General features: G+C 43.0%; 1 protein-coding gene across 1 annotated transcript; it reads right to left on the bottom strand.

Annotated features, from left to right (window-relative positions):
* Positions 1-3,172: 3,172 nt before the first annotated feature.
* On the bottom strand, positions 3,173-10,407 carry MRPS33 (mitochondrial ribosomal protein S33). Its single transcript, XM_059396262.1, has 3 exons — positions 10,319-10,407; positions 7,557-7,798; positions 3,173-3,927 (listed from the first exon to the last, which is right to left on the bottom strand). Exons 2-3 carry the CDS (start codon positions 7,769-7,771, stop codon positions 3,822-3,824), a joined length of 321 nt encoding a protein of 106 aa, XP_059252245.1. The 5' UTR covers positions 7,772-7,798; positions 10,319-10,407; the 3' UTR covers positions 3,173-3,821.
* Positions 10,408-10,712: the final 305 nt, after the last annotated feature.

Raw genomic sequence — 10,712 nt, 5'->3', positions numbered from 1 at the left:
TCTAAAAGAAATGTTTTCTTTTGAACTTGTGAGTACTTAAGAAAAAAGACTGTGAAGACAAGAGTTGGCAGTTTAAAAGACCTTTCCCTCTATCTGTTTCCTTTGAAGTTTGTTCCTGCCTCTAAATCTCTAAAATTAGGCACTTAGAAGCTTTGGGGGAAATGTGTGAGGAAAAAAGGAAAGGGTGAAGATTTTTAATTTTGACTTACTCTTTTCCAGAAGGTGCTTTACAAGTAAAAGCATTTTGTTTATATGCTTATACATATTTAGATATATGTACACACATAGATATGATGCTTTTTAAAAAGTGTGTTTCTGGAACCCAAGATTATGTAAATAATAAAATGCATCTCCCACCTACTGCTTCCTGAACCTGCCATGTTTCATGTAAAAGTGGAGAATTATGTATTTTTAGCATCTCTTTGTCAACACTACCTCAGAAGAATCTATTGGTAAGACATAGTAATTCTTACACATCACACAAATAACCATATGTGAAAACATTTGATTAATCTTTCACGATTCACGAGGTACTTTTCACAAATCTTAATATTTCATGAACCTAGTGAAGCGTTAGTATGATTTTTCCGAGATGGAAGGAAGCTCAGTGAAGGTAAGTGACTGAAGGTCACGAAGCCAGTAAGTAGAACTGCATTGCTGTGACTCTGAAATCCCAAACCCAGTCTGTTTTATGGTGCCACATCGAAATCAAGGGCAAAATCCTCCATGCATGCCAAACATTTGAGGGAAAACACAAATAGTTTTGGTCTTGACCAGAAGAAGATCCACTTACACATCTGGCTAGGCTACACCTACAGCTAAAGATTTTTTTCCCCTCATTGCACTGAGTCCTTGTCTTAAACATCAGTTGCTGTTTGTCTGACCTGGTTTGCTTTTGTGACATCAAGATTACCCCCTTTTTTATTCTCCATGTTCCACCTGGTCCACCACGTTCAGTACAGGCTATTTTAAGTTAGGTGGCATTTGCTGTGTCAGGTGTGTTTCAGGGTACAGCTTACATACAAATAAATTTTAGTGGGAGTCTCTGATTTTCAGTAGCATGCTCCTCTGCTGCTCATTGGTCCGCATGCCTGTCAGCCCGTGCTAGGGCTCCTTGCAGGTTCAGCGGCCCTCAGCAAACCAACACACGGATTGCTTGTTTTCTGATTCAGGTCAACTATTGGTACATGAGGCAGTTTCTCTTTAAAATACTATGCTAATTCGTTGAAGCTCTTCTCACATTCAGGCCTCTCCACAAGTTGGAGATGGCATCATTCAGAACATGCATTGGGTGTTCTTTACTTTGCTCAGGCTGAGAGCCTGTTTCTTGGCCCAACGTCCCGGGTTCATCTTGTACCCATCTGGCTCAGCTGCACTGGCCAAGAGTAACAGAAAGTGTGCACTTTTCTGAGCAAGTCCCTGGCATCTTGCCTGTGCCTTACAACACAACCGTCCTTCACACAATCCTAGGGACTAAGCCTATTTGTCTGTGTCCTCTACAACTAGCACGTGGCTGGCACAGGGCAAGCAGTCCGGAAAAAGTTCGAAATGAATGGATTCTTGGGCCCCTGCTGAAGTTACATCTGTCAGACACAAATTACCCAATTTTAAGTAGCTTTTAAGACTAATATGGGCCCTAGTCATTCCATCTGGATCATGTATCTTTTAAGATTTTTTTTTTTTTTTTTTAATTTGCCAGAGAGAGTACAGACAAGCAGGCAGAGAGGCAGGCAGAGGCAGCGAGAGAAGCAGGCTCCCCGCCAAGCAAGGAGCCTGATGAACTCGATCCCAGGACCCTGGGATCATGACCCGAGCCAAAGGCAGCGGCCCAACCAACTGAGCCCCCCAGGCGTCCCTGGATCATGTATCTTTAAAACTACAATTTATCAAAATATATATAAGGGGATTCTTACTAACTCAGGAATTATTTGCAGGGCAATTACTGCCAGCACTTCTAATGCTGCAGGGAAAGGAAATCATAGCTTCAGGGGCTGCTGTGTGTCCTCTTGCTGTGTACTCTGCTCTTTTCATGAGAGGCAGACACAGGGTTAAAAAGTACTTTAGCAAGACAAGGTGCGTATGGTTAACATTTGTGTACTATACGCTTAAAGGTGGTTAAGATGGTAAATTTTACAACAGAAAAGAAAAAGTACTTTAAAAAATTTACTAAACAGTGCTAGATTTTTGGAACTTGAGAAGCCCTCATAACCTCATTGAAAATTCACTGTTAGAATTCACTTTAATGAGCAGCTAGCTATTTGTGTATATACAAGAATCCTCTCTCAAAGAAATAACACTTCACACACTGGCTAAGTTGGTTAAGTCCAAGCTTTTTCACTGAAACTGCAAAGCTCTAGGTCACCTGGGTGGCACAGTCAGGTAAGCGTCTGACTCGGTATCAGTTCAGGGTTGTGGGATCAAGTCCCACCTTTAGCACCACATGAGGCTGTGCTCAGCATGGAGTCTGCTTGTCCCTCTCTCTCTGCTCCTCTCCCCACTTCTGTACATGCATGTGCATACTCTCTCTCTCATAAATAAAAACAATCTTAAAAAAAAAAAAAAAGGAACCTGGAAAGCCTTTCATTGTCTGGCCTCTTGTTTCTAGGTGAAACCCATATAGTCATCTTTTTTCAGTTCCTCAAATAGGATGCTTTCTTGTGCTTCACACTTTGCCCATCATTTTTATCTTTTAAAAAAAATTTTAATTATTAAGATTTTTCCTATTTTTAAGTAACTTTTATACCCAGTGAGGGCTTGAACTCACAACCCTGAGATTAAGAGTCATATGCTCCTCGAACTGAGCCAACCAGGCACCCTGATGACTTTGTGTTATTTTTTAAGTAAGCGCTGTGCTCAATGTGGGGCTCGAACACACAACTCAAAGATAAAGAGTCCCATGCTCTACCGACTAGGCCAATCGGGTGCACCTTAATTTTAAGCAAACTCTACACCACATGTGGGGCTCGAGCTCATGACCCCGAGATCAAGAGTCATGCTTTAGTGACAGCCAGCCAGGTGCCCCTTCTTCTCTTATTGATCCTGCAGAGCTCAGATGAAATGCCATCTCTTTAGGGAGGTCTTCTTTAAACTCTAGAGGTTTGAGTCTCTTGCTATCTCTGGACTGAGCCACTGATTGATCGACACTCTTGCAGAAGTCTGGATTTTTCCTCTGTAGCATTTAAAACAATTTTATTTATGTAATGATATTAGTCTCCCACAAGCCCGAAAGTTCCATGAGGTAGGGACTGTTTTCTCAGCTTGCTAACCATGGTGTCACCAGGGCCCCAGCAGGTACTCACTCAGTACTCTTAGCGGGTAGATACTTTCCCACAAATCTATCTTAGAAGATACTCTCCAAGGAAGAGGTGGAAAGGAGGTACATGAAGTTGTAAGCTTGTTGGTCAGACAGTGGCTGAACAGCTACAGGGATGGAAGTTTGGGGCTGGTGTCATGGGGAAGCAAGGAGGGATCCTGGGGAGACTAAAAGATGCTCATTCAGTGAGTTTTCCCCAAGTCCCCAACATCCCATTCCCACCCCAAATGAGTCATTCTTCAATCAAGTCTATGCAATTCATTTCTTTAGAGAAAGAGGTGAACCTCAGGGTATAAAACCAAGGCCGAAGTAACTTTGCCAAATTAAAATGTGTCCAGGAAACCAGTCACTATTCAACTGGATGGGACTTCAACACAGAAATGATGGTGTTCCTCCAAATCATCTTCAGTTTGGGAAGCTTACATTCCTCGAATATGTGGAAAGATAAATACACCTTCTTCTGCTGTCAGTTGCTGAGAAAGAGCTTTGTTCTCCTGATGGACCAACACTACTTCTTTTTTGTTGCTCTTTTCCCTTCTCCCTTCTTTGGTTTCCCCTTGCCACGAAGCTTCTTTAGGCGCAACTGCTCATCCTTGAAGTCCTGGTGCTCATCTCTGAGCGGAGAAAGAAAAAATAATTAGCCCGTATTTTGACCTGATGGGAACAGCACACCAATCTAGCCCTGTTCCCTCAGGCTGCTCTGCTTATCAGTCCCTGACTTCTCAGGGCACATGCTCGGCTTGGTGAACAGAAAGGACAGAGCGTCCCCAACATACACATGAATTATGTTCCAGAAGTTCATTTCTAAGTCACAGTGTCCCCTCACAGAAACAATACCACAAGCGACTAAAACTCCCAGCCAGTCCATATAAACTGCTGCAACAATGAGACAATGCTAATAATTACCTCAAATTTCCCTATAACGCTAACACTGACCATAGGGAAACAGAAAGTGGGTCTCAGCTTGAAGAGCTACACAGAGACCCTGTAAGCCCCAGGAATTAACACCTACTATGAGGGGAAAAGGTGTGAAGGAAGCTACCTTAATGGCTGTGGATAATCCAGACAAAAAGGCTGCTGGGGGAAGGCTCAGGTAGAATGAAGCCAAATCGACAGACAGGTACTCTAGAGATCAAGGTGGCCAAGGCTGTTTGTACATATGGCTGGGGTGTAAGCTGAAGACTGCCTGTCCTCTAGAAAAATGACTGCATTCTAAGATTAAATGCCTAGAACAGTATATAGCATTTAAATATGTAAGGTTTGGAACCCATTTCAACCTGGTTCCGATCACAGCTCCGTCTACCATTTAGTAGCTGTGTGACCTTGGATAAGTGATTTTCCCTCTCTGTATCTTAGTTTCCTTACCTGTCAAGGATGGATAATAATGGCATACAAATTAAAGATAAGAGGGGGTTGTGCTGGGCCCAACTGTTAACTCCTTAGGTAGTTTTAAAATAGACTGGTTTTGTAGGGTACACTGTTCCATTCCGTTAACACGATTGGTATATATGACCTCTTCTCAAGTAACTATGAACGCCCCCAAATCACCTATTCTCAACAAAGCAGCCAGAGTAATTCTTCTCAACTGTGACATTACGTCACTCCTCTGTTTATGGGCCTACAGACAGACGGTTCCCCATTTCACCCAGAGCAAAAGCCAGGACCTAGTGTCATGGCCCTTAGAGCCCTTCATGATCTGCCTGTGGCCTTACCACGCTCTCCCTCTCGGTCACCTGCACTACTCCTAGAACGCGCCAAGAGAACGCGCACCTCATGGCCTTTGCTCTGCTCTTGCCTCTGCCTAAACAATGCTTCCCCAGATCCCACTTGTCTCACTCACCACCTTCAAGTGCTTAAACCTTCTCTTCTCAAAAAGGCTGACCTTGACTGTCCTGGTTAATCCTGAGGCCCGTCCTCTCCCCGCCCACCAGGTACCCTGTGAGTATTCTTTCTGCTCAGGCAGCTTTACTGTTCCTTCCCCACGACACTCAGCTTCCTGGCGTACCGTGTCATGTACTCATCCAGTCCGCTTGCTCTCCTCCTCTTCCCTCCCTCCTCCATTCCCATCAACCCTCTGCCAGAGGGGATGCTCCGGAGCCGGGCTCTTTGTCTCTGATGATACAGCCAAGCACCTGTGTTGTCTGAGGGACTGAATGAGCCAGTGTTTGGGAGAACCTGTGCCGCCCTCCCCGGCTTACAGGTCTTTGAGTAATATTTTCTTTACTGAGGACTGTCTAGTTTCACCCTGCCTGATGCCACAAGAGGCCTTCCATTAGAGGCACCATTTACCATAACTAGTGACAAATACATGAAAATCATCGTGCTTTTCCATGGATAACTAAACGCTAAGTATTTCTCCCCCCATCCCCAAAGATAGGGTTTATTTTTCAAACAAATGGAGAGTGGCACCAAACAGACAAATTAAAATAGCTGAATGTAACTTTGTGAATGGGTTATATTTTTCTACTCAGGAGATCTGCCTTCCAATACTTTCCTTGGGGTCATAATAAAATCAATTTTTATTTTCTGAGCTCAGACTAATAGCAAGGGAGAAAGTCTCAGAGTGAGTCCAGAAATTCAAAATATGTTATGGATTATAATCTCTATTATAACATATTAACTGAGAAAATCTATTCTGTTTTGCTCACTGCTGTTCTCCTAGTGTCCATCTTAAGTGTCTGTACATCGAAGGTATTTAAAAATATCCACTGGATGGATGGATGTACCAATTTTTAGCTACGTGGAATTAATTTTGTTATATTAAAGTGAATAGTACCAAATTAACTTCTGTACTGCTGTCCTAAGACAAGTCCAATTAAAACACTTTAAATCTTAAAAAGCAGATTTATTTATTTTTAAAATATTATTATTTTTTAAAGATTTTATTTATTTATTTGACAGAGATCACAAGTAGGCAGAGAGGCAGGCAGAGAGAGAGAGGAGGAAGCAGGCTCCCCACGGAGCAGAGAGCCCGACGCAGGGCTTGATCCCAGAACCCCAGGATCATGACCTGATTAAACCACTGAGCCACCCAGGCACCCCTAAAATATTTTATTTTTAAGTAATCCTTACACCTAACACAGGACCCCAAGATCGAGCGTCATATGTTCTACTGACTGAGCCAGCCAGGCACCCAAAAAATAGATTTATTTTAACTTTGCACTATTATGCACTGTTTGAAAGCTTTTATAATGAGCATGCATAAGTTTGGTAATTAAGACTTTCTTTTAAAGAAAATGATCACATAGGTATTTGATCTTTTCTCTTTCTAGAGGAACAGATAGTCCTGAGCACCCATTTCCTGTACATACACAAACATGGTGGTAAGAGCCTGTGCAATCTATGTATTACTCTTTTGCAGGGCTTGAGTTCATGCCCCTGAGATCAAGACATGAGCTGAGGTCAAGAGCAGGGTACTTAGCTGAGTAAGCCACCCAGGTGCCCCCACATATTACTCTTAAAGGTGAACTACAACTTATTTAGACCAAATTAATATATCAAAAAGGGTACAAATTGGGACGCCTGGGTGGCTCAGTTGGTTAAGCAACTGCCTTCAGCTCAGGTCACGATCCTGGAGTCCCAGGATCGAGTCCCGCATCAGACCCCCAGCTCCACGGGGAGTCTGCTTCTCCCTCTGACCTTCTTGCCTCTCATGCTCTCTCTCTCTCAAATAAATAAATAAAATGTTTTTTTTTTAAAAAGGGGTACAAACTAAAAATGCCAGAAAAAAGATCGAAAGGAGTAAAGAACTCCAATAAAACTGCCACTTGGAAGAAAGGAGGCTCCTATAAACCAGCTAGGAAGGAGACTGGTTTTGGGACTGGGACTCTCTTCATCTGACCAATGAGGACCTGTTGTTCTGGCAGCCTATTGGGGGGTAGGGGGTGCTGGAAGGGGGTGAGGTTTTCCTCTGTAGCATTTGGATCAGTTTTCCTCTGCATCATTCAGAGTGCTCTTAAATTAATAAATAATTAAGTATATCTGTAGCTTAGTATCTCGTCAATCTTAGTCCAGTTTTAGACATAATTAAAATGTCTTCTAATACATGTAGGTTTCCTTTTTTATTTTTTTCAGTGTGCCCATTATGAGCATTTTAAAAGCCTTTCTCCCCAAAACTATGCCTTTTGAGCCATCTGGGCACTATTAGAAGAATCACAAAACTGTAAGGAAACAAGCCTAAATTTTTCCTTTTCTGATCTACTAGAAAAATAGAACAGGTTACTGTGTGTTTTTTTGCCATTACCTATAGAGGCCAAGAAAACGCAGTGTCCCCATGAGTGCATAGTAAGTGTTGTGATTTGGGTACCAGTCATATGTCTCTTTTCTCTTGGCCAGAGGCTGCTCACTGAAGAGTTTCACCACTTTCATGGATTTGGAATCAGTAGGCCTGGCCACTTCACCAAACAGCCGGGCACTCAGACGAGTCATGCGCAAGGCATATTCTGAAAGTGAAGACATTTCTTGAGCAGCAAGGAGGAAGAGTCCCTACAGAAAATGAGAAGATAAACAGGTTAGTGTGTGAAATTCCAAGATTATCTAATGAGCACTTTCCAAAATAAAAACAGCAGCCACATGTGAATCAGTCATGTGGCTGGAGGACATGCCTTCGAGTTGAGAACTATGCACAGCCCAAATGGTGGCTTCCTTTGCCCACTTTACATTTCTTATTTCTACATTCGATGTTCTCACACTACCACCTTGCTGCACTGCTCTTTTTAGGGCGAACCATTTTGTTATTTACTGATAGTTTACCTATTTGCAGGCTAGATGAGGACAGGCAAATGAGTTATCCAACCACAGCATTATTATACCTTCAGAAAACACCCACCTCAGCATTCTGTAGAATAAAAATGCTGACTGCTTGCCATCTAAAGGTTTAATCATGGCAGAGAAATAATTATCCTGTTGTCTTTATTATCAGCCCTTTGAACACTGTTCTCCTCAAGGGCTCCAGATGGCTCTGAGAACTGCTAATGAGTTATGAGGTCATTTAGCCTCTAGGCTGCTGGACTGAATTCTGCCTAGAGACTGAGAGCCATTTGGGAGAAACAAAACAGAGATAGTAGTCTTATAGAAATAAACTCAACAGCCCTTAAGATTCATTTTATTCCTGAATAGAAGGACTTATGTGTTATAAAGTTATGTTTTATCTTCCATCTTATATATTCTGCTTTAATGCATTGTAAGTTCTTATTAGCTGTAAACAGTACCTTTTTCTTTGGAGGCACAAGCTCAGAATGTTGAAATAGGTATAAGGATGCTATCTGTAATAGGCAGAAATCATAGCAACATGCACCAAACATTATATAGGCAATACATAAAAATCAAGAACACTGCTGGTGAAATAACTGTATCATTCCACACCAGGTGTAGGGTTACTGCTGGCAGAATATGCTACTTTAAGTGAAATTTTGTAGTGAGATGAGAATCTTTGGTAAGAGACTGTCCAGGGGACAGTCCAGTGGAGATGAAAAAGAGTTGCTATCTAAACAGAAAAAAAGTATAAGCTTATTTTGAAAAAACAATGGGAGAAAAACAAACCCAAAACCCCAGCCCTCGTAGGGTACCTGGCTGGCTCAATCAGTAGAGCACATGACTCTTGATCTTAGTCAGGGTCATGAGTTCAAGCCCCATGTTGGGCACCAAGTTTACTTAAATAAATAAACCTTAAAAAAAAAAAAAAAAAGTCCTCCTCAGCAAGAATGGGGCCAAGTAAATTTCAAAATAGCTCTTGCAAGGAAAAAAAAAAAAACCCAAACCTTATTTAAATTATTATTTCATGTCCATTTCTAGATCCATTGAAAGAGCAGAGGTGGACCTCAAACCAACTGCAGAATGCCAATCTCAAACCATTTACCAATCTGAACACCCACCAAACAGGCCAATAGTGCCATCTGAAGGCCAGCAATGGGAGAACTGCCAGGTCCAGGGTCTCCCTGCCCCTGCAAGCCGGGGATCACTTGCACACCTTGTTCCTTCTCCTTTCACCCCATCCCTGCCCCCCCCCCTAAAATCTGCTTCTCTCTCAACTCTTGGTTCATTGTGTGGATAGGAATGGGTTGGGCTGGGTTGTTAGGGGTAGGGTTATATTTTCATCAATGAGGAAAAAAAGGCATTAACAGTTTAATGTATAAATAGGAAATATCAACAAATCAGTGCTATAAGCCTTTAAAGGCTTTACAGATGCCCATGAGTTGCCTTCAGAGGCTACAGTTTCTTTGCGTGTTTTACCTTTTCTCTTCCTCCAGTTGAATTATCTTTTTCCCTACATCAGATAAAAGAAAAACTAAAAACGGTTTCTTAGTCAACTTTGCCTTGCTTCGCTCAATTGCTATAATGGCATTCAAATAGATTTCTGTTGCAAGTGCACAGTATTTCCAGTTATACGGTGGCCAGGGAACTGTTGTTTTGTTAGTGTTCTCAGACCAATGTGTTCCAACTTCCATCACTTTATTTTTCAAATGACGAGGCGGCATAGAAGTCCTGAGGCCTAGGTTTGCATCCTGGCTCTGCCATTTACTTGCTGATTGTCACTCTTTACTACCTTAAACTTTTTAATTGGAAAGCGTTACTTAGGATTTTTTTCAGGACCCTAGTATGCCTCCTTACAGAATATTTCAATTTTATCTTGAAAAATAAATATGACTAAGTTAAAGACATTAAAGTAAAAGGCAAAAAACCTTCATCCCCGCCCCTCCCCCCCAAGCTACGATGCAGAAATGCCGTCTGATGAGCTGAGAAACAGGCCTGCACGCGACCTAATCAGGGACAGAGTAACCGCGCCGGAGAGGAAACTACGCTAGCGTCCCTCGTTTGGTAAATTCCCCAATGTGCGCAGGAAAAGGCCAACTGGTTTGCAGGATGTGGTTAGTAGCTGGTTAGTAATGAAATCGATTCGTCTCATTCCTGGCGACTGTAGAAGGTTGGAGATCCTCGCAGGGCTTCTCTAACGACCGCCCGTGTCTCACTGCAGGAGAGCCCCCCAAAACTCTCCGACAATCTTACCTAGTCGCGACCTTCCTCTCCCGCGCGACCCTCGCCCGGAAGGCCCGCCCCCGCCGGGCTTCAACCTCCGGCGGGAGTCGGCCACGGAGAGCAGTGGAGAAACGGAAGCCGGCGGATAGAGGGGAGCCCTGGGGGAACCCGGAACTACTAGCGCGCTCTCTTGGAGGCTTGAAAGGTCACACCTGGCACCGTGCGCCGTGAGGACAGTGAGTCGTGTCTGTGGACTGGAGATGGTTGTCTAGGGAGGAAGCCTGACTTTAGGGGAATGTCTTGCAGCGTTCGCTAGATATATTTTGTTGGCAAATGCCTGCAGAGCTGCCCTCTAAACAGTGGTTATGAGCGTGCCACGTAGTGGAGGATGAAATGCATTTTATTCTTTATTTTTTCTGATCTT

Source organism: Mustela nigripes, chromosome 4, assembly GCF_022355385.1.
Source record: "Mustela nigripes isolate SB6536 chromosome 4, MUSNIG.SB6536, whole genome shotgun sequence".
NCBI classification, from domain to species: Eukaryota; Metazoa; Chordata; class Mammalia; order Carnivora; family Mustelidae; genus Mustela; species Mustela nigripes.
This window is presented reverse-complemented; position numbering and strand designations above follow the sequence as displayed.